Source organism: Monodelphis domestica, chromosome 6 (genome assembly GCF_027887165.1).
Source record: "Monodelphis domestica isolate mMonDom1 chromosome 6, mMonDom1.pri, whole genome shotgun sequence".
Classification (NCBI taxonomy): domain Eukaryota; kingdom Metazoa; phylum Chordata; class Mammalia; order Didelphimorphia; family Didelphidae; genus Monodelphis; species Monodelphis domestica.
Genome location: NC_077232.1, coordinates 27526563 through 27554361, shown reverse-complemented (window position 1 = coordinate 27554361; position 27799 = coordinate 27526563). Strand labels below are relative to the sequence as shown.

The 27799-nt window shown below is 41.6% G+C and overlaps 1 protein-coding gene across 3 annotated transcripts; it reads right to left on the bottom strand.

Annotated features, from left to right (window-relative positions):
* Positions 1-76: 76 nt before the first annotated feature.
* Positions 77-21124, bottom strand: MTCH2 (mitochondrial carrier 2). Of its 3 annotated transcripts, XM_001364407.5 has the most exons (13): positions 20827-21124; positions 16757-16841; positions 16457-16563; positions 11841-11867; positions 11575-11646; positions 9969-10026; positions 9464-9515; positions 8977-9036; positions 7613-7706; positions 4923-4970; positions 4138-4205; positions 2000-2075; positions 77-288 (listed from the first exon to the last, which is right to left on the bottom strand). In XM_001364407.5, exons 1-13 carry the CDS (start codon positions 20911-20913, stop codon positions 202-204), a joined length of 921 nt encoding a protein of 306 aa, XP_001364444.3. In that variant the 5' UTR covers positions 20914-21124; the 3' UTR covers positions 77-201. The 3 variants fall into 3 exon arrangements, with proteins under 3 accessions (XP_001364444.3, XP_007497502.2, XP_056657740.1); XM_007497440.3 differs by lacking the exon at positions 11841-11867 and having other exon boundaries at positions 20827-21088; XM_056801762.1 differs by lacking the exons at positions 11575-11646; positions 11841-11867; positions 16457-16563; positions 16757-16841; positions 20827-21124 and adding an exon at positions 10207-10361.
* Between the last annotated feature and the right edge of the window lie 6675 nt (positions 21125-27799).

Below are 27799 nucleotides of genomic sequence, written 5' to 3'. Positions count from 1 at the left end.
AAAGAATCACTGGGGAATCTCAGCAGTAAAGCAGTTTGCATTGGGAAATGAACAAAAAAGGCAGACACCAAATACCTCCATTTTCCCAAGATTAAATGATTATTAAAAAAAAGCGCACCACACTGTATAGAAATCAACATTCTCTCCCATAATTCTGTGCATCTGGGACTACAGAAATGTCATTGCCCCTGCCCCACATCTTCAAATTAACATCCTCAGGTCACAACAGTAAGTCTTCCCAAAGGGTACCTTCCGGAAAAACAAGCTATTTCCACGGCTCAGGTTTCCCTGGAAAAAATAAGAGATAAACAAAATTTACAGTGAAGGGCATGACATCCAGTTAATCCAGTTGGCAAAATGAGAGAAGATATAACAGATCTATTGGAAATGCAGTGAAATGGTTAGGGCAGCAGAACAGAAAGTTAAACTCTCTGACTTTTGGTAACCCATCAAAGGTCAATGAAATGCCACCGTGTCCCAATGGATGGCAAGAAGATGTTTTCCCAGCCTTTACACAGTGGTCAGTGCATGTCTGACTTATACACAGCACAATTTTACTCTGTGTAAGACAACTAGAGGCCCTCCATGGGCTCCCCCTCCTTACAGGCTGGGCACTGCATCTTCTTCTGGAACTGCCCTCAAGGCAGAGCCAATGGCTCAGTTTCATAGTTCATTCTGAGGAGGCATAAGGCAACCAGCCACAGTGGGGAAGTGAGGGACTAGGGGTAGGGCAGGGGCTGGTAGTGTAAAAGGAAGAGGATGCAACTACAATAAAAATCTCTACCTAAACTGGGGACAACAGTGACTGTAGTGAAGATTTTAGAAAACTCATTTGCCTTATGCAGGGAGGGGGTATGTGGACCTGCAGCAGCAGTAAAGAATTACCCTGAAGGCCATTTCAAGTAACACACTGTAGCCTTTTATTCTCAGAGAAGATCACTGGGCTCATGTCTTGGGATATGGCAATCCTAGCAGGCCATAGATCTTGCTTATCTCATTTTTTACAGACTAATTGTGTGCTTTGGGAATCAAGGCCTCTCACATGTATTACAACTGCCACAAAATAATGCAACAAAGAGTTTTATCTTCTTTCTTCCTGACTTTTTATAATCATTAAAAAAACAACCAGTTGTGGGGTGATAATTCCTTGTTGTTGTTGTTACTTTAAAATCCTTACCTTCCATCTTAGAACTGATTCTAATTATCTGTTCCAAGGCAGAAGAGTGGCAAGGGGTAGGCAAATAGGGTTAAATGACTTGCCCAGGAACAAGACAGCAAGTAAGTGCCTGAAACCATATTTGAACCCAGTACTTCCCATCTCCAGGTCTAGTGGCTCTGTCTACTGAATCACCTACCTGTCCCAATTCCTTGCTTTCTAACAGGCATGAAACCTAAAGGTGGAACCTGTTACAGCCAGCCCAGAGACCAAAGAATCATTGCTCCCATGTCATCCCAATGAATATCAACTGTGGTGTGTCATCTGTTATTCTTCACACTAGATTCTGCTCAGACAATGCAACCAGGCACTCATAGTATCAATTACCAGAGTGCGAAACTTTAGCTCTGATACCAATTTGCTGCAGCAAATTAATCTAACTTCCAGTGCCTGAAATTCCTCACATGCCCAGTTGGATAAAACTTAGCCTATAATAACTGTGGAAGAAGGGGGGGGGGGGGGGGATGGATGGATGGAAATCTCAGGATTTGATTCAGAGGGGAAGGAGACAAGTGCTTAGTAACCAAGACCCTTTCAATAACCTGGGCAACCAATCAACTGAATCTCTTACAATTTAAATGTGCTTTGAAAAAGCATCTCCTATCTCCCATTGCTGGTTTCCATATCTGATCTCCTCTCTTTCTGACAGGATGTTGGGTCAAACATCACTGAAGTTAAACAAATGACCAATTGGTGCTGAGGTTGAACTGGTGTGAGGGGGGATGGGGTGGATAAGGAGGAGGAGGAAAATACTGGTTCACAAAACTGCAGGAGTAGCAATACCTCTTTTTGTAGCGCGCACCAGCAGTCTAACCAGGAAGAGTAAATTGGCGCATAAGGAGGGCATCCACCAACAAGCCTGAAACAGAGAGAAGCTCAGTTATCTCCCCACGTCTCTGGGGGCCTGCACCTGGTCACAAAGGGAAGAAATATCTGTTGAGAGGAAAGAACCTTCACTGAAATGGGACAGTTGGGATCGAGTTTTTCAAAACTGAACCCACAAGCCAGCAGACATTTGGATCATTCCTGAGTTTCTAAGCACTACCCACACCCCTTCTAGAAACACAACACTGTCCAATGGAAGCAGAGAAGGGGAAATTTCAGCCCTTGGGAACCTGCCCAGCAGACCTTGCCCAATGCTCTCTGGAAACATGTACGTTTGATAATGACTGGAGAAGAAAGCTGGCTGGCTGGACTGCAGATTCTCACATGCTCCATCCACTTCTGCCTTGGCTGTATCAATAGAGAATGTTCACAATGCCTGTTCACATCTACTCTGGGCTGTCTTTGAATCACAAGAAGGGCAGACAGAAAGCATGCTATGATGGCAAAGCTCTGGCCCAAGTGTCTAGAACATCAGGACCACCATCGCTCAGCTTGCATCTTGGTTGATGAATGGCATGTCAACCAAGATCTCTCTGCAGCAGGCACCATACAGGGATAGAATGCAGAATTAACAAACACAAATTACTACTAAGTCAGAAATATGCATCCTGGAGGGTCTTATAGCAGGTAAAAGTTGGAAATCTGTATTTTGGCCTTCATTTACAACCAATATCTTTTTCTAATAAAGCCCTCCACTGACAGCGTCACACCAGAGTGTAATAAGAAAGTCAGATGAGCCCAGGCCCACTGATGGAAAGTTTGCCCGCTGTCAGCTCTAGGACCAGAAAGGAGAGACCCAGAGGCTGGTTGGCCAAACGAAGATGAACCTGTCATGGGAACAAAGGTATAAAGGTTGTAATCTACTCGGGCGGAAGGACTATCCACCTAAAGTGAAGTGATACAATGAAAGGGAAGGATGAGAAAAGGCGATGAAATCAACGTGCCAAATGCCCTCCTTCCAAACCCAGTCTTTCCACCAAATCCTCCCTGACTGAGGTTCCAACCTGACACCCAGAACAAGTCACCAGCCCTTCTCACCACCCAGCCCTCACAGCCATCATCCAGAGGAGGAGCTCCTGTGGAGATGGTGGCAAGAGCACTGAGAAGTCAGTCAAGCTGAAGCAGCCAGGCACACTGAGGGAGAGACAGGATACAGTATGTGCTGGGCAAGTTAAACTGGCCCCATCTTCCCTTCAATCTTGATAGAGAAAACCCAATAGTCTTGAGCAATTGTGCCTGGGAATCATCTTGTGACTAGCATCCTGGGAAGCAGCCCCTTTGCAGATGCAGCGTGGCCACTGCTCCTGAGGGACTCTAGCCACACCTGAGGACCCAGAAAGGTTCTGGCTATCAGTTTTTGGCCCAGTCAAACCTTGTTACGAAAACTCGTTAGATTTTATCCATACATATTACATTAAAGGGGCATTGGCAGCTACTTTGCCATTGTACCTAGAAGACCTCCAGCGCTTTCCAACTGACTTGAAACCTGAAGCTCAAACTGTCCATATGTGTTGTCTCCCTCCATGGAATGGGAGCTCTCTTGAGAAAAGGAGTGGGCTTCCTTTCTTATTTGTCCTTGATTTACATCCTATTTGTCCTTGATTTACATTAAGTCCTTGGCTGAGTGCTTGACACTTAGAAAGTGGTTTATAATTTCTTCTCTCCCTTTCTCCCTCCTTTCTTCTCAACCAGAAGGGATATAGCCATATTTTATATACGTGGGTTACTAAAGAAATAGAAGAATTCAGCAGTTATCTTGCCGTCTTTAGAATTCCATGAGGGCACCATATAATTTGTTTCATATCATACAGCAGCTAACATATTATAGTTAATTTTTTAAAAGTTGAGACACATACAACAACCACCTAATAACTGTATAAATACCAAAAAGGTACCGAATTCACAATGGGCTTCAATTGCAAAGGAAAGATATGTTTTGGAAGGAAAAAAATCGTTCTTTCCAAAACTGCCATTAGGTCTACCTCAGAGAATAGAGAGAACTGACAACCAAGAAAAAAAAAATACTGGTCACTTACCCACAGTTGTTAACAGCCATCAGGTTGGAGATAAGTACAAAGGGATAGGTCAGCATACTGGCAAAGAACTAGAACACCAAAGAGGAGGGAAATGACAAAGTTTGATGAACAACTTTTCATTTCTCACTATCTATTCTGCCTCTATCTTTATCTCTCCACCCTAATCAATCTATGCTAGGGGAATATTGTTTGCATTTGGAGTAAACAAGAAAAAATACCTGGGACTGAATACGGGGATGGAACTTTTATATAGCTTTCAAATTCTGGTCATCAGCAAATAGCTGATGGCTAGTACTTGGACAGAATTCTGTATTTCCTCACAGAATGATCTTTTTGTTGTGGGATCAACAGTTTTATCTGGAGAGAAATGCTTTGTTCTACACTGGGTAAAAGCAACAAAACATAATGAGAGCTAAATTTCAGAGCCTCTCAGCCAAACACATGAATATAGTCACTTTTTCTAGGTCAGAAGGTGCTGGCTGACAGCAAAGAATCATGGAAGTTCTTCAGCACTAAAATTCCAGGAAGTGTGCTCCCTCGGGCCAGGGGCCACTCACAGAGTTCCAGCACTGGGCTAAAAGAGGCAGATAAGCTTGTTTCTTAGAAATGGTGTGGATCTAAGAGATCTAGGGGCCACTATTCACCTACAAAATATCAATGAACTTGGAAGGAAATGTTCTAATAGATAAGTGACAAATAACTTCTGCAAATACTCTCAATACAGGTTGGATGATAAAAACAAAAGTCCATTTCTAAGCTGATGAGAGGAAGATGAATGAACTTACTCCAGTGACAGCCTGGGAATAACTCTTCATTTCATTCATGGTGGAAACCTAAAGAAGGGGAAAGCCTTTAGAACAAATGAGAAAATTCCACTAGTGTTAACAGTTGAGACATCAATATATCCCATAGCCCATAAAAATATTAGCAAAAACTTGCCAAATATGACTATTCAGATATGTGGAACAGACAAATTCACATCAAGTCAAAGTGATTTGCAGAAGAATGAGGATGTATTTTTTCTAAATACTGGTTAACCTTTACTGAGAGGTAACTAGGAGTCTGGATTCAGAAAGACCAAAGTTCAAGTCTAGCCTAACAGCTATGTGACCCTGGGCAAATCACTTAATTGCTCTCTTGCCTCAGTTTTTTCCAATTGTAAAATGGAGATAATAATAACACTTGTGAGGATCAAATGAGATGTTTGTAAGGTTCACAGTGACTGGCACATAGGAGATATTTGCTTTGTCCCTTTCCTATTGACTAGAAATAGAATGTCTTTAATTATAGTATTCAGCTTAAGATATGTGCCTCTTGGAGGGAGATACATCCACATGGCCCTTTTCCTCAAGTGATTTACAAATCCAATCCATGTCTGATCATGGATTTTCTTTGACTGATGTTTACTCATGGCCCATAGGGCACTCTGTTTTTCTTCATGGTATGGGGTAACTGGGTAGCAAGTAGAACAGTGTTAGGTGTGAAAGAGAATTCTTTACCTATTGTCTATCTTGAGTTAACACTAACTTAAGTACCCCTACCTAGTACCTCACTAGACCGAAGACAGGATTAACTCTCCTTTGTGTACTTTTAAATTGAATCAACAAAAAAAACCCCAACACCCTACTTAGTACTAGGTGAGAAGCTAGCAAGGTACTTAGAAAATTCACACCCTTAGTTGTGAATCTTTTTGATGAGAACCTTCAAAAGGTGAGAAGTCTTCCCATAGACAATTTGGAAACTTTGATTGGCCCCTGTAAAGAGGGGCAGGGACAAGAAGTCACCATAAAAGCAAGCCCTGAACTCCATCACAGTAGATTGTTTTAGAGAAGATAGTCTGAAGAGATTGTATTCTGGGGATAATCTTCTGACTGGGGAGAGTCTTTGAGGGAGCTTTGCTGAAGACTACGGCTTGGATTGTGGGCTTGGAGCTTGGCTTCAACTTAGACTCTGACTCCTGGACTACTTCATTGGGTGAGTGAAAGGCTGATTTCCTGGTTTCTGTGGTTATTCACTACCAGTCTTCCTGGTTGAGGGCTAATTAATCTCTGAATGGATTAAGCAGACCAGGAGTAAACATGTAAGTTGATAGGATAACCTCTCTAACTTCTTCTCATTTCTCCATTGTTTCCTCTCCATTTTGTAAATAAATTTCTGACTCAAGATATAATAAAAATTGGCGACCACATAATTTCATAAAATTATCCAATCATTAAATTTAACCCTTATGTGGGTCGAATAAAAGATCCTCATTTTCCTATGTTCAAATCTGGCTTCAGACACTTACTATCTGTGTGACCCTGGGAAGGTCACTTAAACCTGCTTGCCTGTTTCTTCATCTGTAAAATGAGCAGAAGGAAATGGCAAACCACTCCAGTATCTTTGCCAAGAAAACCCAAAGAATTAGACAGGCCTAAAACAACCCAATGAGAACAACGGGGTAACTACATTATGCTATAGAAGGGCTCTTCACCTATATGCTCTGTAAACTCCACCAAAAGGAGAATATGTACAGGTGATGCTAGCTCTCCAAACTCCTTCATGCAGACCAGGAATGGGGTAGATGGGAAGATTTTGGTGGAGCTAAGAACCAGGGAACTTTTAACATTTTAATAACTGTATTTTAATGTAATTGATTTCCTTGGTAAACCTAGGGATTTTATTTTTTGCATTTACATTCTGAAAAGGGGTTCATGAGTTTCACTTCTGCCAAAAGAGTACACCACCAAAAGGTTAAGAAACTCTCCTCTCTCATGTAGAGGGGTTTGAAAAGAACCCAAGGCAGTGAGAGATTCTTCCAGATCTCTTCAAAATGCACCAGAAGTCCAATATAGATGTTTAAACTGCTGCATTTTGCCTTAATATTGGAGGGAAACTCAGTCTACAAGTGGTTTGGGTACATGGAGATAAGAATTGGTATCTTAAAACCCCACTACTATTCCTTCCTCACCCTCATCTCCACCCCAGACCCTATGCCTCCTCCACATACCTGTTGATTTTTTATATAAATGTTTCTTTTGATTTCTAAGGTGGCACAGTGTTGGATCTAGAGTCAGTACACCTTCTAGCTAAGCTCCATGACCTTGGGCAAATCACTTAACCTCTGTCTACCCATTTTCTCATATGTAAAATGGGAATAACAAGAGCCCTTATCTCTCAAGATCACTGTGAAGCTAAAATTAAATAATATTTGTAAAATATTTTGCAAAGCTTAAGAGAAGTCTATAAATTCTAATTATTACCTGCACAATCCTAAACCAATTCTTTATCTTAGTAAATTCTCGGGAATCTAAAAGATCTTACTAAGGTCAATAGTATAAATTCCATTAGCTCATGGCAGTCCATCCTTTAGTCCATATGCTAGGGACCTCAGGGCAGTCAAGTTATCATCGTATTTGTCTTTCATTAAATTAGCCATTATCGATACCTAAAACCTGGGTCAAGTCACAGTCTATGCAAGTCACTCACAACCTACCCCACTCTCCAGTGCATAGGTATTGACGAGGTAGGCCAATGAATTACAAAGCCACAAGGAAATGATGTCCCCCAGAAGGCGAGGAATAAGGCCCCTGCCATAAAAAACAAAACAAAAAACAGGTAGAGTTTAGAATAAAGACCAAGTAATGCAGAAGTCAACTCTGTCTAGTCACACCTTAGATAATATTTTGAATTTTTCAAAATTAGATCCAGAGAAACCAAATAATTCAAGTACATTTTTTTAAACACTTCATTTCCATCTTAGAATCAATACTGGGTATTGGTTCTAAGGCAGAAGAGTGGTAAGGGATAGGCAATGGGGTTAAGTGACTCCTTATTAAAAAGAGAGAGTGAGAGAGAGCGACAAAGGTATAAAGCTGCTCCATTGTGCATGCTCCTCTGGTGGTATTGAGAGAGGGTGCTGCAATGTTCCCAAACTTCTACTGAAGAATAGTGGGAGGTAACTAATGAACATGTGACATGGCATTGGTTTTAACACTGGCACTCAATTGACAATCACGTAATCATAGAGGAGGAGGTTAATCAAACATGTGACTTGGTATGGAATGTGGTCTAACAATGAGGTAGCTAGTACCCTGTGGCAGCTAATGCCCTGCCCACGAATTCTTTTGACCTTTGGACTAAAGATCTGGAAATACAATGATCAATAAGTAACACGACCATAAGTCTAGTATATGAGTACTTAGGTTACAATATCACTACATCAATAATACTTTCAACATAAGACTATACCTGGGATGCTACATTATTTTGGGGAGGGGGGGTTTGAAATGGGGGAAATGGGACTAGCAATAGCAATGTCAAAAACATAGCTAAAAGGGATACCGAGGTAGCTTAGTTGTTAGAGAGCCAGGCCTGGAGACAGGAGGAAGTCTTGGGTTCAAAACTGAGTTCAGACACTTCCTAGCTGTATGACCCTGGGCAAGTCATTTAACCCCTATTATCTAGTCCTTACTGTTCTTCTGTCTTGGAACCAATACTTTAGTATTGATTCTAAGATAGAAGATAAGGGTTAAAAAAAAAACCACAGAAAAGAAATGAAAGGAGAGGTGACAGAAGCATTAAAATGTACAGAAGGATATTTAGAAGGAAATGAGTGAGTAGGACAACTTTGAAAGTAAAAATGAAATAATTTATCATTAATAAATAATTAATTTAGCATGCTTAAGATTTTCATAGTTTTAAATACAACCCTCATCTTATTTGGAGTCTCTTCAATTAAAAAAAAAAAGAATACATTCCACCATTAGAGTAAGAGATCTTTATTTTCTAACAGTACCTTCTGAAGTTTCTCTGCTCACACTAAATTCCTTAAGTAAAATGACTTCAACATCAACTTACGCAAAGAATCCTAGGATGCCCTCCTCCCGGTAAATGGTTATTATGGAGTCACACAGTCCACTGAATCAGTAAAGAGAAAAAGTAAAATGCTTTGTTATGTTGGAGACACAAAGAAAAGTACACAGATAACTTAAGGTGATGAGCCTGAAGGTCCTCTGTCAAACATTTTCTTGTTCCCTACCCTCTTAAATTATTTCCTTAAGAAATCCTGCTATTTTGTCATGCCCAATCACAGAAAACAGGGCTGTCTGTAGGTGTGAAGAGAGCAATAAAGGCAAGATTACTTCCCAATGGTATGTTTAATCAATCACCTAATCAATATTTATTATATGCCAGGTACTATGCTACATGCGAGGGATGTTTTAAAAAAGGCAAAAGATAGTCTCTGCCCTTGAGGAGCTTGTAGTCTATCTAGTTTATGTAAAGTTTCTAACAGTCAAACTATTTTTTTACCTCACCTTATGAATATGTGGCAGCAGGCACTTACCAGTATTTGGTCTCTCTGCCAATGAATTGTACCATAGACCTCAGGGTAATCACTGCAGGACAGAGAGATGAAAAGCATTGGTAGCTGTACTAATTGAGTCTTGAAAACAGCTAGCCCTGAAAACAAGCTGCTTCTGCCTAGAGACACTCAGCTAGCTGGATAACTTGGGAGTGAAAAGAAAACCACAAACTGCACAGTTTTGCATGATAATACATGTATAATACAAATTAAATTGCTTGCCAGTTCCAGAAAGGGGACGTGAAGAAGACAATTTGGATCCTATAAACGTGCGGAAATTTGTTACTACATATAATTGATAAATTATCTTTACAAACACCCCCCCACCCCCGAAGTAAAACTACTAATAAAGTCCTCTATGAGGTCCCACAGTAACCCTCCTGAGAAGCCAAGAGAACAAGTCAAATTCTAACAGGAATACTAATGGCCTGTATGCTATTTCCCACATTGGCAGATTCTGCTTATTTTTTCATGACAAGAAACTTACCATGGAAGGGATGTGTGACAAGGGTAGCAGCAGAACGAGCCATCATCTCGCGAGTAGTCTAGAAACAATTAACACATATTTCTGAAACCTGAATGTTGACAGTCAAAAATTATATGAGATCAAATGTGGGTGAATACTGTACTATATGAAAAGGGAGTGAGGTGAAACAAGGCTTCAGCCCTGGAGTCAGGAACAGTAGCGTGGAGAGGATACAATAGAATACTTCATTCTAGCGTACCTTTCACTCATGGATTTCAATGTTCTTTTTTAGTTATTCCTCAAAATATCTCTGCGAGGCCGGTTCCCGTTATTTTCTCAATTTTATAGATGAGAAAAACAAAAGCAAAAAACAGGGAGGATCACCAGCAGGTAGTCACAGAGCTGGAAGAAAAACTAAGTCCTGAATTCAGAGCATAAGTCATGCTCTCATTCTGAGGGACTTTCAATCAATCTAGATAACTAGATCTGGAAGGCATGATTTCATTAGCCTCTCTCCAATGAGAGATGGAATAACCTTTAATAGGACTACCTACAATCCTACAAAAGTTAGGAAATGGAAGTTTCCCAATTTAGCTGTCATTTTTCTAATCTAGGGCACTATGTGGTGGTAGAAAAGAAGAATAAATTATAATTCCTAGGTAAAAAAATCTCAGATATGAAAGATACTGCATTTACACAGATATACTGTTCTAAGAAGATAGTCACCGTGTGAGTCAATACTACCTAGAAGGAAGAATTTTGGGGACCACTCAAATATAAGCATGAATTTATCAGAATAAGATTGTGTAATACAAAATGATCCAAAATTAGGTGAAAAACAAAATTTTAACAGCAATGGAACTCATTTTTTAAATGAAAATTTATAAACAAAGTATATAAAAATAGGTCAATCATTTGTTTTGTAAACTCCAAAATCTTAAACTTTATACATTGTATACTAAAATCTAACTCTCAAACAATATCTAATTACCAAACAAAAGGAGAAGTTGTTTGGGGAATATAGCTAGGCAAAATAGAAATTTCTTTAGTGGACAAAGGGATAGAGAATGGACAATAGCAAAGGGGAGATCTCCAGCTTGACAACTGTTACAAAAGCATTCCTGGAGCTAAGTCGGGCCTCATATTATCTTTAATCTTTTCTTGAAGTTTTTCAATTTTCTTGGGACTCTTTTGGTAGCAGTATAATTCTAATTATTTTAGATAAAGGAATCTATTTTCAGCTAATTTTGGTTGAATGCATCTTTTTTTCCTAAAGCAAGAAGCACTTCTCTTGGTTCTTTATAATTAAGTAGCATTTTAAAGTTAAAATCAAGTTAATGATTTAATTTAAAAAATAAGAAGAAATTACTGAATGATATTACAATTACAAACAATCATTCATCAAGGAGGCCTCCTGGACCTACGCCTCTTCTAGGTTCCGGGAAACCAAAGAAAAGAACGAAAATAATTTTCTCCTCAAAGTCAAAGGAAGAGGAAAAGGGAAGCTTAAGGTCTTGAATCAGATGTTGATCACGTATGTCTAAAGGTTTTTTGACTCCATACATATTGTAGCATCTTGAGTTCAACTGAGGTAAATTCTTTTTATTATCTAGGGTTAATCTCCTACCTCCTTGATAACCCTGTCAAAGGTGGATGGGACATCTTTCTGAGGAGGAGTTGCAAGTCCTTGTTTTAACTCCTGTGAAGAGAATAAAAGAGTCAGGCTTCTGAAGGCTTCAAGGCTAATTTAGACTGATGTATCTACTCCATAGGCCAGCAGTTCACTAAGTACTTAAAGGTAAAATTATGGTACCTTCACCTGAAGGGAAGGGTCAAGTAGCAGGAATAATTTCCAAGCACAGAGTTCATGCATAAAAATCATCTCCAACATACCTCAGCATTGTCACAATCTTGGTACCGCTATGGTGGAAAAGGGGGAAAAAAAAGAGGATTCAGGTTATTGTAGAATCCTGGGAGAAAAGACACAAAACACAACTGTCCTGGTGGTGGCTGGTCTATCTAAAGTGTCCTATGTACTCTCCTGGCCACAGATCTTCCTCTGTCATTTAATCAATGGCTATTATCAACCAAGTAGTTGAGAACAAGCTCTCTCAGACTCACTGACCATACTGCCAAATCTAGCATATGGGTTTGGGGCAGAAACAGCACTAAAGGATAGGCCAGATACATATGCAAAAGCTGGTGAAATCACTGTACAAAACTCAATTATTCTCCTGGAAAAGCTGGGATTGATAACAAAGAGCAAGGCTATAGTCTAGAAAAGACCAACAATTTTCCAAAGTCTGATCAGCTGAAATTATAAAACTATTTAAACTGCTACAATGTCAAAGTTAAAACAAACAAAAAAACATCTGCACACAGAACTTAGAGCTTCACAAAACACAATATAATTATGTCCTTTGATCTTTCAAACAGCCCTACAAGGTAGGTAATGTATGATCATCCCCCATTTAAATATGCTGAAGCCAGGGTCCAGAGAATCCACATGACTAATCCGAGGTAACATAGTTAGCACTAGCCAACACACTAATTCTGGTATTGATTCCAAAGCCAGTATTTGTTTAACTATATTCCTAGAGAAGGTAGTATAGGATTAGTAGAGTTTCGTCTCAATAAGATTTTACAAATATAAATCAGGATGGAAAAGGACATCACACAAAAAAGAACAACTTTTAAAATGACAGAATGAGGGATCCGTTGAACCTAATATCAATAGAAGATGAGGTAGGATTTGTGGGATGTAACTCTAGAATAAATAATCAAAGCATCTTTGAAAATTGGCTTTATTTCTTTAGAAAGTCACATCCTCAGCTCTAACAGAGAGAACAGTGCCTCCCATTTCCCTAGCACTTCAAAATTTACAAAGCAACTTCCTCACAAGGACACAAATAAAAGCAGGACAAGTAGCATTTTTATTTTGCTAACAATGGAAATGAAGTTTAGGGCATAGTAAGTGATTAGTACTTAGATAGGGGGATGGACTTAGAAGTAGGAAAAGGCCCTTTCAAATTCTGTTTCAGACATTAGCTAGTTGGGTGACACTGGGCAAATCACTTAAGCTGTCCTGTCAGTTTCCTTATCTAAATAAATAAGCAAAAGAACAGCACCCGTCACATCAGGCTGCCATGAGAATTAAATGAAACAATGTTGGAAGAACTTCATGCATCTTAAAGAACCACAGAAATGCTAGTTTTCATCATTTATTATTAAAGTAGGGTTTTTTATGAGGTGATCACACGAAAACATGATTATCACTAGAGAAAAATAAAGGCTAAAAAATATGTAAAATAAAAAAGTTTAACTAAAAATGCTAACTCTGTGTCATTTCCCAACAGTTTGTCCAATCACCCATGTTCTCCTTCTGAGGCGCATTAGTGTGGGTCATTACATTCAAACATTAGCTCTCAGTCTTTGTCCATAGTTCTTGCTTATAACAAGTTGTATCCAAGTCAAGAGCACTGCTTCTCTATTTCATGAATACCATTTAATTATTAATAATGGCCCTAAAGTACAAGACTGTTGATGCTAAGAGCTCTGATAAGCCTAAGAAATGTCCTAAAGTGCTTAGATATGTTTGTATAAGAAATGCCATTTAAATAATGAAACTCATTATTATGTGTGATTTTCATTTATGTGAAGTCTTAGAATGTAATGGCCATGTGAACTGAGGTCCTGCTGTATTATTATTTTTTAAACCCTCATCTTCTGTCTTCGAATCAATACTGTGTATTGGTTCCAAAGCAGAAGAGCAGCAAAGGCTAGGCAATGGGGGTTAAGTGACTTGTCCAGGGTCTCACAGCTAGGAAGTGTCTGAGGCCACATTTTAACCTAGGCCTGGCTCTCTATCCACTGAGCTACCCAGTTGCTCCCCCCTATTGTATTATTATTGAAAAATAAACCATAGCTAAGAGCTAGTCAGCGATAAAGCTAAGACTCGATACTGGATCTCTCCTAATTGCAAGGTCAGTCCTCTTTCTACTATATAATAAGAACTGAAAGAAGGTAAATAACAGAAGTTGTAGATTAAAGAAAAATTTCAAGATTAACTGGAGTTATGGCTTCTTATCAAACTTGCTCCATCCTTAGACTCCGTTCTAAACAGTCTGTCTAAAAATGACTTTATTCCTGGACTTTCCTTTTTTAGTAAAACTATTTGTCTCTTTTATATCACTCTGGCCTAATTTCAATTTGTGTGTGGTCCAAGCATAATACAGAAATCATTACTTTCATAAAGGCTGAAAATTACTTGCTACAAAAGGCTTTCTTCCTCTTCGAGGTCAACGTTGTTTTGGACACTGACTACACTGACACTTAACTAGGCCATCTTCTAAGGCAGTGGTGTCAAACTCAAGCAGATATGGATCCCTGTGGCTACAGGTTGAATTAGAAAACTAAAAACTAGCATTACCTATCTTTTATTATATGTTTATTGGTTTTGTTAAACATTTCCCAATTACATTTTAATCTTTAAACAAAATCTAAGAAAAGACCATAGCTGAGAGCATGTATCCACACACACATATCTATCACCTCCACCCCCTTAACCCCACCCACTTCCCTGCACTTCTCATATTTCACAATAAAGTTGAGATTCATATCAGGAGTGAAATTATAGTTTGACATTAGGAAAATAATCAATGATTAGGTTAGTAATATTAAAAACAGAAATACTTAAAATACACAATTACATCAAAAGATTAAAAAAAGCCTTTGACAAAAGTGCCTTTGACACTTATGCTTAAAATCCCTACAAAGCATATAAGCTGTTTTTTATCATTATAGAAAGAATATAAAATCAAAGCTAGCATTACTTGCAAGGAGGAAACATTAGATTTCCCAATTAAAAAATGTAACAATAAAGCAAAATTGTACCCTTTCCTCACTACTACTCATTGTAGTTCTAGAAATGTGATAGAAATTAGATAAAAAATTAAACTTACAAACACAAAGAGGAAACAAAACTATCCACTACTGATGTAGTGGTTTGCTTCAAGAACCTCAGAGAATTTTAGCAGAGAAACTATAGTCAAGAGCTTCAGTAAAATAACAGAATACAAAATATAAGTAAATAGCATTTTGATATAACAAAGTCCAAGAACAAGTGATAGAAAAGTTCCATTAAAAATATCTAAAAATTTAAAAATCTACAATATGCAAAAAATCTGGGAGTTGATCTAATCGAGGCATATATAAATACAATCACAAAACACACCCCAAAGAAATAATGACTTGAATACCTAAAGGGCTAGATGTCCCTGGCCATCAGAGTCCCAGATCAATATAATAAAAAAGATGGCAACAAGTGAATAGATTTCGTGCCATCCCAATTAAGATAATTTAGACCATCTTCCTCATTTGGAGGAACTGAAGTTTTAAAGCTGTAGAATTTTGAGGGAAATAATGAATATGTTTGATAAACCTGAAAACTTCAATTATTTAAGAAAGAAGTCACCTTTTAACAAGAACTCCTAGGAAACTGGGACAGTAATTCTGCAGAAATTAAACTTAGGCCAACCTCTTACTACTATACATACCACAATAAATTCAAAATGCCTGATTACTAAAGAACCCACTGTAGAAAAGGGTACAAGAGATATCAGTAACCTTTTAGGGCTTTAACTAGCATTTATTTTAACCTAAAAAGAGCTAGAGGCGATCATAAAAGATAAAATACATTATTTGAAATTCAATGAAATTGAAAAATTCTTACAAGAACAAAACCAATGTAGCAAAGATGCTATAGGTGAAATGGGGGGAGGGGGAATCTATGCATTAAATATTGTGTGGAATATTGGTTAAAGCAATGATCTTGGAAATAGAAAGACTTGGTTTTAAATTTTACCTTAGATATTTACTAGCTCTGTGATCCTGAGTAATGAACTTAAATGTGGTTTATGCCTCAGTTTCCTCTCAGGTCCTTCCAGCTTTTAATCAATGATCCTACAATCTCATTTCTCATAGCCAAAACACAAAGGGAATATAAATATGTAAGAAAGATAGCCATTCTCCAATGGATTAGAAACGAAAGGGGGAATAGGTATTTCATATAAAAGTCAAACAGAGGAGAGTACAAAATCAACAAGAAAAAAAGTCACAGTTAAAAAAAAATATATATATATATATGTATACTCTGGGAAGTATACACATAACAATTTCTCCAAATCAATAGCATAAGTCATATAGAAGAGGCTGTTTAGGGGGCAGCTGGGTGGCTCAGTGGATTGAGAACTAGGCCTAGAGACAGGAGGTCCTCCGTTTGAATCTGGCCTCAGACACTTCCTAGCTGAGTGACCCTGGGCAAGTCACTTGACTCCCATTGCCTAGCCCTTACCCCTCTTCTGTCTTAGAACCAATATGCAGTATTGATTCTAAAATGGAAGGTAACGGTTTAAGAAAGAAAGAAAGAAAAAGAAAAAGAAAGAAAAGGCTGTTTACACCCACAAACACTGCCACACATATATAAGAAGATTGTTTTTGAATTCACATACCTGCAAAACTTTACTGTGGACCACAGTTCCAATGGCTCCAGAACACAGTCTGGGAGTTAGACCTTTAAAGAGTCCGCATTTTCCATCTATAGTCATAATATGTTGAGCTAAGAAAATAAGTCAAATATTAAAGATCACAAACTGAAAGGATTACTAGCTATGCAGAGAAAAATTCCAAATAAGAGAATCTTCAAGATTATTTCAGGAATTCTAAATTATACCCTCTCCTCCCTTTTAGGTCGACAAATGCCTGACAAAGTTTTACTGGCATCCATCTGAAAGTGACTAAAACCAACTTACCATAACAAAAGAGACCAGGGAGTTGACAGACTTGACGACCAAAAATATTTCTTCCCATAGTTGGAGGAAGAGGCTCATATCCAACCTTCAAGTGTTAAAAAAAAAAAGTCATCAAGGCCTTGCAGGAAGAGTAGAAAAGTGTAAATGTTGCTTTACAACTAAAGATCAGATACCTGTTTTTCTAACCAATAAAGGCTAAGAATAAGAATAATACTAAGCAAAACCATAGTTGCACAGACTTTAGACTAACAGTAAAACAGTTTTGTTTCAAGAAATCCCCACACAACTGCAGAAAAAGTGACAATCTCCAAAGGGAAAAACAAAAACAAAAAACTTGGTGTCATTTACATTTGGAACAATAACCAAACGCCCCCAAAGAAAAACAACAACAAATGACTTTAAGTCAACTAGAGAAATGACAGAATGCAAACTCAATTAGCAAGACAGTAAAATAGACCAGTCCCACTGCCACAAAACCCAAAGGCCAGATTGTGACTAGAAATGGAGGAAATCATTTAAAGGTGAACTGCCACCTAATTAATATAATTTGTTACATTTTTAAAAGGCTAAAAGAATATTACTTTGGGAAATCGAGACTGGGCTATGGGTCTCATTTTCTACTATAATGATTGCTAAATATTTTTGTCTCCCTAAAAGTACAGCCAGGTATTTTTAAAAAAGAGTGAATACTATTCCCTAATGGATAAATGGCCTAAGGATAAAAATAAACAATTCTCAAAATAAGAACTGCAAAAAATAAGCGACCATATTTTTAAAAAATGCTCCAAATTGGGGGCAGCTGGGTGGCTCAGTGGATTGTCAGTCCCAGAGATGGGAGGTCCTGGGTTCTAAAATCTGGCCTCAGACACTTCCTAGCTGTGTGACCCTGGGCAAGTCACTTAACCCCCATTGCCTAGCCCTTACTGCTCTTCTGCCTTGAAACCAATATCCAGTATTGATTCTAATACAGAAGGTGAGGGTTTTTAAAAAATGCTCCAAATTACTAAGAACACTGGAAATGCAAATCAAAGTAACTTTCATCTCATACTAAGCAAATTGACAAAGATAACAAGAGAGGTAGAAACGGGGAGAGCATTATGGAAATGGGGGACAACTAGTACAAAGGCCTAGAAAATGGAGTGTCTTGTGTGAAGAACAGCAGAGCCAGTCATTATGGTTAGATTTCCCGGTTTGTCAATGGGAGTAATATGTGTGCCTCACTCTGCACCTTGGCCTGGTTAACTCTCCGGCAGGAAATGAACACTGGTCTTTGTCACTGATCTTCTAGAATCTTGATTGAGTGAATTAATCACTACATTGACTAGCAGCTAACTCTTTTGAAACTGTTTTACAATGTTGATGTTACTGTAGGAACTGTTCTCCAGGTTCTGCTCATTTCACTCTGTAGCTGTCCATACAGGTCCTCCTTGCTTTCTCTGAAACCACTTCTTTATTCATTTCTTAAAGCATTCCATTATATTCATGCACTCCCTTGATTTCCAGTTCTTTGTTACCACAAGGGTTGCTATAGTTTTTGCACATTTAGGACATTTTACTTTCTTTTATTTTTTTGAGGTACAGACCTAGTGGTGGTATTGGTGGGTCAAAGGATATACTGTATACAGTTTAATAACTCTTGAGGCACAGTTCCAAACTACTTTCCAAAATGACTTTTATCAAACTACAGCTCCACCAACAATGGCCTGATGTGTTTGTTCTCCCAAAACCATTTCCTTTTCCAATTGCTATTTTCCTTTTTTTGTGAGGTGGAATCTCAGATCAGCTTTAACCTGCATTTCTTTATTACTATCACGGGAGTTAATGAGTGTGAGTGTATGTGGGTACAGGAATGGGGGGTACATTAGAGTTTGGAAAAGCATGAGGTAAGAGCCCAATTAAGAAGCTACTGCAATAGTATTAGGATAGAGGTGATAAAGACCAGAACCAGGGCAGTACATGGGATAAAAGAGAGAAGGGAAGCAGTATCAGATGTTGTGGAAAAAGAAATGACAAGATTTGGGACCTGACTGAATATGAGGAAAGAACAAGAGTGAGGAGTTGAAGAGATTAGGGGTTGTGAATTTAGGAGACTACAGAGATGAAGGTGGTACCCTTGACAATAAAAAGGGAGCTCAGAGGCAGCTAGGTTACTCAGAGATAGAAGGTCCTGGGTTCAGATGTGACCTCAGATACTTCCTAGCCGTGTGACCTTGGGCAAGTCATTTAACCCCAATTGCCTAGTCCTTACTTTTCTTCTGTCTTGGAATCAATTCTCAGTATTGATTCTAAGACAGAAGTTAAGGGTTTAAAAATAAAAATGAAATGAAAGAGGAGTTCAGAAAAGGTGGAGGAGGGGGGGTAGGACTGGGGAAAAGAAAATGAATTCAGTTTTAGATATGGTGAGCTATGGGATAGCTGATTTGAAACTCTTATTAAATAGGTTGTTGGTAACTAAGGCCTACAAATCAGGAGAGGGACTTGGGCTGGATATATGGGTCTGTCCACATAAAGATGACATTGGAACCCAAAGGAGCTGAGGGACTCACCAAGTGAGAGTGCAGAAAGAGACAAGAACACTCAGGACAGTCTTGGAGTATATGCATTTGGTAGACTTAATACAGAAGAATCCGCAAAGGAGCCTGAGAAAGATACCCAGGTAGGAGAACCAAGAGAGAGCAGTGTCATGTCATGCCATACAATCTCAATCTTGGTAATAAGTGCTAGACAATATCAGCAAAGGAAAAATTGGGGAAGAAAAAATGCAAGGATTTACCACTTCAATTGAGGTGATCTGCATGTTGCCAAGTCCATTAATGTAATATCCCCTGGCTGAAAACAATTTTACAATAACTTATCAATACACCCAAACTTGCTAAAAGCCTTTTTTAACTATAGTTAAATGTGCTGCTCCTCCTGTCAGGAACCACATGGGGTCCCACATCAGAGCCTCCAGGTTTTCGTCAGAAATTTGATTCAGCAACCCTTTCCAAACATCCTATTGTCATTTCTGAATGAGCTCCTTGTGTCTCAACTAGGTATCTGGTTCCAAAATCTGCTACAAAATAGTAGCAGCCAAAGAAACAACTCCTCCCTGATGCAGCCCCAAAGAAATTCTACCAGTTTCCCCTCCAACAACTGGGAAGATTGCTGTAGATAGGAAGTGCAGCAAAGAGGAAGCTTTCTTCCTTTGGTGGGGAGTCCGGGAAAGGGCTCTTTCTTTTGGGTTGTAAGGAATCAAGACATCCCAAAGACTGTATATTCCTGACTTACCAAGTTAGAATCATATCCCATGTTTCCTCGCGCAATGCCAAGTCACTTTGGCCCTTAGGGAGCGAAGGGAGGCAGAGAAAGTGAAAGGGCACTAAGCACACTTTCTAGGGTCAGAGGGAACCCGAGGAAAGGCAAGAAACCCGCTAGCTTAGAGTCCGGGCCAAGGCCCATAAAAAGTTTCCATTCTTTTGGCATTTTCTTTTTTTTGAACTGGAAGGGAAAAGGTTCGCCGGAAGGAGCCCAAGGGCTCGGGCACAAGTCATAAAGTCCATTGGCCTAGAGTCGGAAGGACTCCAGCTGTCCCAGGGCGAGAGGAGGGACGAGAGGGGACACTTAGGGATTAGTCAAACTCCAGAGCCCGGGAAGGGTGGAGGGAAAGGGGGCCCCGGAGGAAGGGGGTCCCGGCCGGGGCCCCGTGTCTCGCGATCCGCTCCCACTTTAGCAAGGTTTCCCCCCTCCCCCGCCTTGGGGCCGTCGGTCCGGCTACATGGGGAGGGGCTAGGAGGCTTGGAGAGCCCACAAGTCCCAGAGGAGGAGGTCCGGGCAGGGCCCCGCGTCCCGCGGTCCGCCGTCACTTTTGCAGGCGTGGCCGGTCTGCCTCCACGGGGAAGGCGTGGGAGCAGTCAGAAATCCGCTGTCCCCCCACTACATACATACACCACCCCGGTTGGTGCCCGAAGTCTCGGCCACGTCCTCCGGGCAGGCCCGGGACGAGGCCTCCGGTGCGCAAGGCAGGGACGAGACAAGCGGCAGCGGGTGACCGGCCGCAGGGACGCAGGCCCGGCGGCGGCGGTTCCTACCTGTACGAGCACCTTCACGTACATGAGCGGCTGAGAGAGGATGGTGAGGCCGGAGCCCAAGAGCACCTGACTGGCCGCCTCCGCCATGATGGCTCCCGAGGACGGACTGACAGAACGACAGACAGACTGACGAGCAGGCGGGCTGGCGGACCGAGCCACCGACCGACCGGGTCCCGGATCACGTGCCGGGGCCGGCGGCTTCGCTGACCCGCGAAGCGCGCACGCACGCCCTCTCCCCGCCTTCCGCGAGCGCCGGCGGAGACGCGCACGCAAAGCCGAAAGAAACGGCAGCTCCTCGCGGGCGGGGAGGAGGAAGCCTGGGGTGGGGGCAAGCCTGGGGTGGGGGCGGGGCCGCTCCCAAGCCGGGCCACGCCCCATATGCTGGCCTCGCTCCAGAACTCCCCTCCTCTCCGGCTAGGGGAGGCCACTGCGCTTGTGTGGTGTGGAGCGGAGCCAGGGGAGAAGGAGAAGTCGAATCGCTGTGACTAGACTGGGGGAGTTTTTCTGGCGCTTAACTGTCGAAAAGCTTGAGCTCAGCCAGCCCTCTACTGTCCTGCGGCGGCTCCCAAAGCTCCACCCTCGGGAAATCAGAGGTCCTGGGTTCAAATGTGGTCCCAGACACTTCCTAGCCGCGTGACCCTAGGCGAGTCACTTAACTCTTGCCCCGAAGACAGAAAGTAAGGGTTTAGAAAAACAAAAAAAACCCCAGCTCGGTCCTCGGGCCTTGCTGGATTATCTGTGCTCCCATTGCGTGGTCGAGCACACCGAGGACAGGAGAGGGGACCCGGCTTTCCCCCGGGGAAATTCTGGAAAGCTAGACTCCAGGAGCTTTCGTCTGGCTGTTCTGGGGCGCCAGAGGCCGGCCTAAATCTGTCCATGTCAGAAGGCAGCTGGGTCCGAGGGGGGCTTTAAGACAGCAGGGGGTGGAGTAAACCCCAGATCGAGAGAGGTGGCGGCGCGGTGAGGAGAGTGCCCACCCTCCGGGCACTGGAGGCTTCTGGGAAGGGAGCTCTTTGCAGAGGAGGTCCAGGGGTTAAGAGACATGCTTGAGTGGGTCTGTGTCCGAGGTGAGACTCGAACCCGGGGCTTTGGGCTCCTACTCTTCAGGACCGGAAAGGAAGCCGAGATCTAGAGATGTCTTAGGAAGGTGTGAGGAAAGGGATTCAAGGAGGACATAGCTGAGTATTTTACAATATCTCATTTGATCCTCACAACGACTCTGGGGGAAAGTGCTAGTAATAGACCCATTTTGCAGAAGAAGAAACTGAGAGGAAGCGATCCGACTTGTGCTTGCGCAAGGTCACACAGCCAGTGCCTGAGGTCCTCGGGGCACTTGGAGCTTCCCAGCTGGTCGGGTGAGAGCCCAAACTTTGGGAGACCCCGGGCGGGTCAGTTTTGCGGAAATAGAGGAAATAATGGAATAAGATTGAAAAGGTAGGTTACACGCGCCACTCTGATGGGCCCACCAAGCCTCTAAACTGTGTTCTGGGGCCTGTCTTGAGCACTGTTGGGGGAGAGACATAAGGCATGACCCCCTCCCCCTTGCAGTCCATGGAGCTCTTCAGGATTAGAAAGCTGGGACTAAAACACAGAAAGCAGACTCTATGCCAACATCCCCACAGCAGCCCTCTGGTGACCTAGTAGGGTACGAGCCGGATCCAGGGATCTGGCATCAAAACATAATTTTGTGTGTTGGTCCTTCATTTTCTTTTTTTTTTAACCCTTCCCTTCCCTCTTAGAGTCATTACTGTGTCTTGGCTCCAAGGCAGAAGAGTGGTCAGGGCTCGGCCGTGGGGGTCAAGTGACTTGTCCAGGGTCACCCATCTGGGAAGTGTCTGAGGCCAGATTTGAACCCAGGACCTCCTGTCTCTGGGCCTGGCTCTCCATCCACTGAGCCACCCAGCTGCCCCGGGAAGACCAATGACATCGGGTTGTCGGCGTCGGGGTAATGTGTTCTTAGGCTGTAGCGGATGAGACCCGTTAGAACATTAGGGTGGAAGGGGCTCTGGATTTCACAGCTCGTTTCTCCTTGTCCGGCTCCAATTCCACCTTCTCTGATGTTGGAGTCCTGTGCCAGGGTCTCCCGCGTCTCCCACTCAGCACTAAAGTTCTTCAGAGGTTCTGTGAGGGTCCGGACTGAGCAGCACTTACCTTGCGTGAGTTCTCCCAGAAGTACTGAAGCGCGTGCCTTTACCGGTTGGGCTCCGTGGCCACTGTCCGGGCCGCTCCCTCTGAGGACGTCCACATGTGGTACGTTCTCTGCCTGGTCGTCTTCAGGGCGCTTCACAGGCACCCCGCAGGGACCACACCAGCTCTGTAGACGGAGCCCCCGATGAGCCTCGGCGTCATCCTCTTTGTGGACAGCCCTGGACGGTGGCCTGCCAAGGTAAGTGGATTTAGCCACAGCATTCACAATTTGTCCTCTTGCACTAATCAGTGGGGCCACATATGGACGGTGCAGGGCCGGCTGGCGGAGGACCTCTGCTTTCTTGGCGTAACTTGCTGTGGAAGGCGGGAATGGAAGCCTGATTCTTAAAAAAGCTTCTTTATGAAGGGAGATGGGAGTAGTGGGGTGGAGAGGAAGGTAGAAATGGAGGTGGTTACGTTCCAATCTGGCCTCAGACACGTCCCAGCTGGGTGACCCTGGGCAAGTCACTTGACCCCCATGGCCCAGCCCTGACCACTCTTCTGCCTTGGAGCCATATTGACTCCAAGACAGAAGGTAAGGGTTAAAAAAATAAAGAAATGGAGGTGATGTAAAAAGAAACATTAAAAGAAAAGCCTAAATAGGGGGCAGCTGGGTAGCTCAGTGGATTAAGAGCCAGCCCTAGAGATGGGAGATCCTAGGTTCAAATCTGGCCTCAGACACTTCCCAGCTGTGTGACCCTGGGCAAGTCACTTGACCCCCATTGCCTAGCCCTGACCACTCTTCTGCCTTGGAGCCAATACCTAGTGTTGACTCCAAGACGGAAGGTAAGGGTTAAAAAAATAAAGAAATGGAGGTGATGTAAAAAGAAACATTAAAAGAAAAGCCTAAATAGGGGGCAGCTGGGTAGCTCAGTGGATTGAGAGCCAGCCCTAGAGATGGGAGATCCTAGGTTCAAATCTGGCCTCAGATACTTCCCAGCTGTGTGACCCTGGGCAAGTCACTTGACCCCCATGGCCTAGCCCTTACCACTCTTCTGCCTTGGAGCCAATACTCAGTATTGACTCCAAGACGGAAGGTGAGGGTTTAAAAAAAAAAAAGCCTAAATAGCCTGAAAAAGGGGAAAAAAGTGATTCTGGGTGCTCAAAGGACAGATCAGCTTGATCGCATGGTTCAACGGGGATAGGATTGGGGATGTAGACTCTAAAAGATCATCTATTGCAAATATTAATGGTATAGGAATGGGTCTTGATCAATGACACACGTAAAACCCAGCTGAATTGCTTGTTGGCTCTGGGAAGGGGGGAGGGAAAGAATACGAATCGTGGAACCATGGAAAAATAGTCTAAATGAATCAATGAATTTAAAAAACCATGATGGTAATGATCAAAGTTTTCATTTTAGCAAGCTGATTCTTTGAAAGATAAATCACAACAGAGTATTATCAAATGAGATTAACTATCAGTAATTTTTAATTGAATTTTTATTTTTTATTTACACATAGAAACCATTTTTGGCAATTGTTTTCTAACACTTTGCAATTCCGATTCTGAGGTGGTAAATAATCTGATATGGCTTATATCAGTGCTTTTATGTAAAACTTTTGTATAATTCCATATTCCTCATGTTTTGACTGAAGATATATATCACATATACAATCAGAAACTCATGAAGGAAATAAGGTGAAGGATGACGTGCTTTGATCTGCAATCAGACTCCAACAGATCCTACTTTGGCTGTGGATAGCGGTTTTTAAAATCATGAGTCCCTTAGGGTTATTTTGGAACCTTGTTTTGCTGGTAATAGTTTAGTCCTTCTCAGTTGATAATTGTACACTATTTCTGTTACTGTATACAGTGTTCCGGTTTTGCTCATTTTACTTTGTATCAGTTTATATGTCTTTCCATGTTTTTCTGAACTCATCCTGTTCCATCATTTCTTTTTTCTTTTTTTTTAACCCTCACTTTCTGTCTTAGAATCAATACTGTGTATTAGTTCCAAGGCAGAAGAGAAGTAAAGGCTAGGCAGCAGGGATTAGGTGACTTGCCCAGGAACACACAGCTACGAAATGTTTGAGGTCAGATTTGAACCCAGGACCTCCCATCTCTAGGCTTGGCTCTCAGACCACCCCAGATGTGATGCTTTCAAGTAGTCTAATACTTTTTGACTTCTCATTCCTTTTACCTATATTTTCCAATACACATTCTCACTTATGTATGTCTTGGAAGTGAAGTTACCAAATACCAAAATATATATTGATTTGATTGGAGGGGAGAAATGATTGAATTCTGTTTGAAATTTTTATACCATCTGTAAGATCCTAGTGCACAGACTGTAGTTATTTTTTTCATGGTGGTCTTTTTGCAAATACTTGTATGCATAAAGATGACAATTTACCATGAACTCATGTAGAGATGTGTATTACTCTCTAGAGCTGCAGGATAAGACCAATTCCTCCAATTTCCTTAAGTGTCTCTCGGAAGAGATACCTGTAAGCCATTCTCCTATTTAATTATAACTTGTGGTTTTGTTTACAGTGAGACTGTAAAGACTGATTACACTTAGTTCTTCCAGTAATATGTCCATTTGGTTATTAGAATAACAGTGGCCACGTTATAAATGGTCTAATGATTGTAATTCTTGGCATCCTCCTTCCCGTTTTCCACCAGCTGTTATCACCACTAAAGAAATGGAAGGGGGCCACACAGGACTAAGAGAAACTGAAAAGGTCAATGTGTGTTTATGTAGTCTGGCATGGCCAATCCATTCATTGGTGGTCGTCAACAATCATTTAAGTAAATGCTTTTTATGTCATAACACTGGGTTTAAGTACCATGGATCTATCAGAAAACAGTCCTTGTTCTCAAGGAACTGACATTCTTTTTTAAAATTATTATTCAAAACCCATTTCCATATTATTCATATTTGCAATAGAGTGATCATTTAAAGTCGAAATCCCCAATCACATCCCCATCAAGCCACATGATTGATTGTATGTTTTTCTTCTGTGTTTCCGCTCCCACAGTTCTTCCTCTGGATGTGGATAGTGTTCTTTCTCACAAGTCCCTTTAGATTGGCCTGGATAATTGCATTGCCACTAATGGAGAAGTCCATTACGTTCGATTGTCCCACAGTGTATCAGTCTCTGTGTACAATGTTCTCCTGGTTCTGTTCCTCTTGCTCTGCATCCATTCCTGGAGGTTGTTCCAGTCTCCATGTAATTCCTCCACTTTATTATTCCTTTTAGCACAATAGTACTCCATCACCAACATATACCACAATTTGTTTAGCCATTCCCCAATTGAAGGGCATCCCCTCGTTTTCCAGTTTTTGGCCACCACAAAGAGCGCAGCTATGAATATTCTTGTACATGTCTTTTTCCTTATTATCTCTTTGGGGTACAAACCCAGCAGTGCTATGGCTGGATCAAAGGGCAGACAGTCTTTTAGTGCCCTTTGGGCATAGTTCCAAATTGCCTTCCAGAATGGTTGGATCAAGGAACTGACATTCTAATGAGGAAGACAACATGTAACAACATTTAGGTACTTAAAAGATATACACTTGGTCTGCTAGGTAGCAGAGTGGATAGAATGCCAGGCCTGGAGTTGGGAGGACCTGGGTTCAGACATTTCCTAGCTGTGTGACCCTGGGCAAGTCACTTGACCCCAACTGCTTAGCCAATATGGCTCTTCTGCCTTGGAATGAATATTTAATTTTAATTATAAGACAGAAGGTTAGGCGTCAAGAAAAAAAAAATGATATATACAGGGAATATGAAGGTGATCTGAAGGCAGAAGTCAGCAGCAGCTGGAAGTATCAAGAAAGACTTTCTGCAGAAGTCTTGAAGCAAGCCAGGAAAGTGAAGATGCCAACATCAGGGGGCTAAGCTTACAGGCATGGGGATTGGCTAGCATAAAGGCATCTAACCTATTAGTGATAAAGTCCTAAGTACAGTACTTAGCTAATCTGACCCACAGAAAGTAGATACCATCTGTTGCTAGAGGTATACTAGAAGCCTTTTCAGTGTGGAGAGCCTGCCAGAGCTTTAGGGAACTCGGGATCAGTGACGCTCCCCGTGCCATGGTGTGGTGTTAGACTAGCTGTTCTTATTCAAATCATTTTATCCCAGTTGCTTTTTCTGAAAAACACAAAAAACACTCCCAGCAATGTACATCCTACGTAATATTATGGCACTGCCTAATCTTACTGTTGACCTGAGTCACCTGATTTAATTTACAATATTGCCCTCCCTGTCTGGGATGCACTCATCAGTCCTCATAGGGGACTTGCTGAATGCTTCCCTTTATCAAAACTCAGCTCAGGCACTCTCTTCTGTGGCTTGCCTGACTTCCCCAAATGAATACGCTGTCTTTCATCGTCGTTCTAGAACACTTTGGATTGTTCTTTTGCATCCATCTCATGCTATCCTGTGTTATCCTTCTCTGAATACTTGGCACATCCCTCCCTCCCTCTTCCTAAAGACTCTTAAGCTTCTTGAAGATATGGAATTTCGCATTCATGTAACTTTTGACGTCTTTGTGTCCTATTCAGGCCTACCACACTGCCGTATGTGCTTAATGTTTGTTGAACTGAATACTTGAGGACAGAGATGGGCTTTAATAACACATCACTCCTAAAGCGGTGTCCTACACAGGAGGATGTTTTTCAGCCTGAAGAGAGGGAGTAAAACGTCATTGCCATTCTTTGAGAATTTAAATCCGTGCTATCACCTTGGGGCATCCAGAAGGCAATCTGGCATAGTCCACCTCTATTAAGAACTTAAAAAATGTTTCCAGCTAGTTCCTCTAATAAAGGCCTCACTCCTCA

Coding starts and splice junctions, on each gene's coding strand:
- MTCH2 (XM_001364407.5), bottom strand. CDS start 20,913: ATGGCGGAGGCGGCCAGTCAGGTGCTCTTGGGCTCCGGCCTCACCATC. Junction 4,971..7,612: donor CCTATGCACTGGAGAGTGGG/GTAGGTTGTGAG, acceptor CCCCTTCTTTAG/GTTTCCACCATGAATGAAAT. Junction 4,206..4,922: donor ATTCCCAGGCTGTCACTGGA/GTAAGTTCATTC, acceptor TTGGTGTTCTAG/TTCTTTGCCAGTATGCTGAC.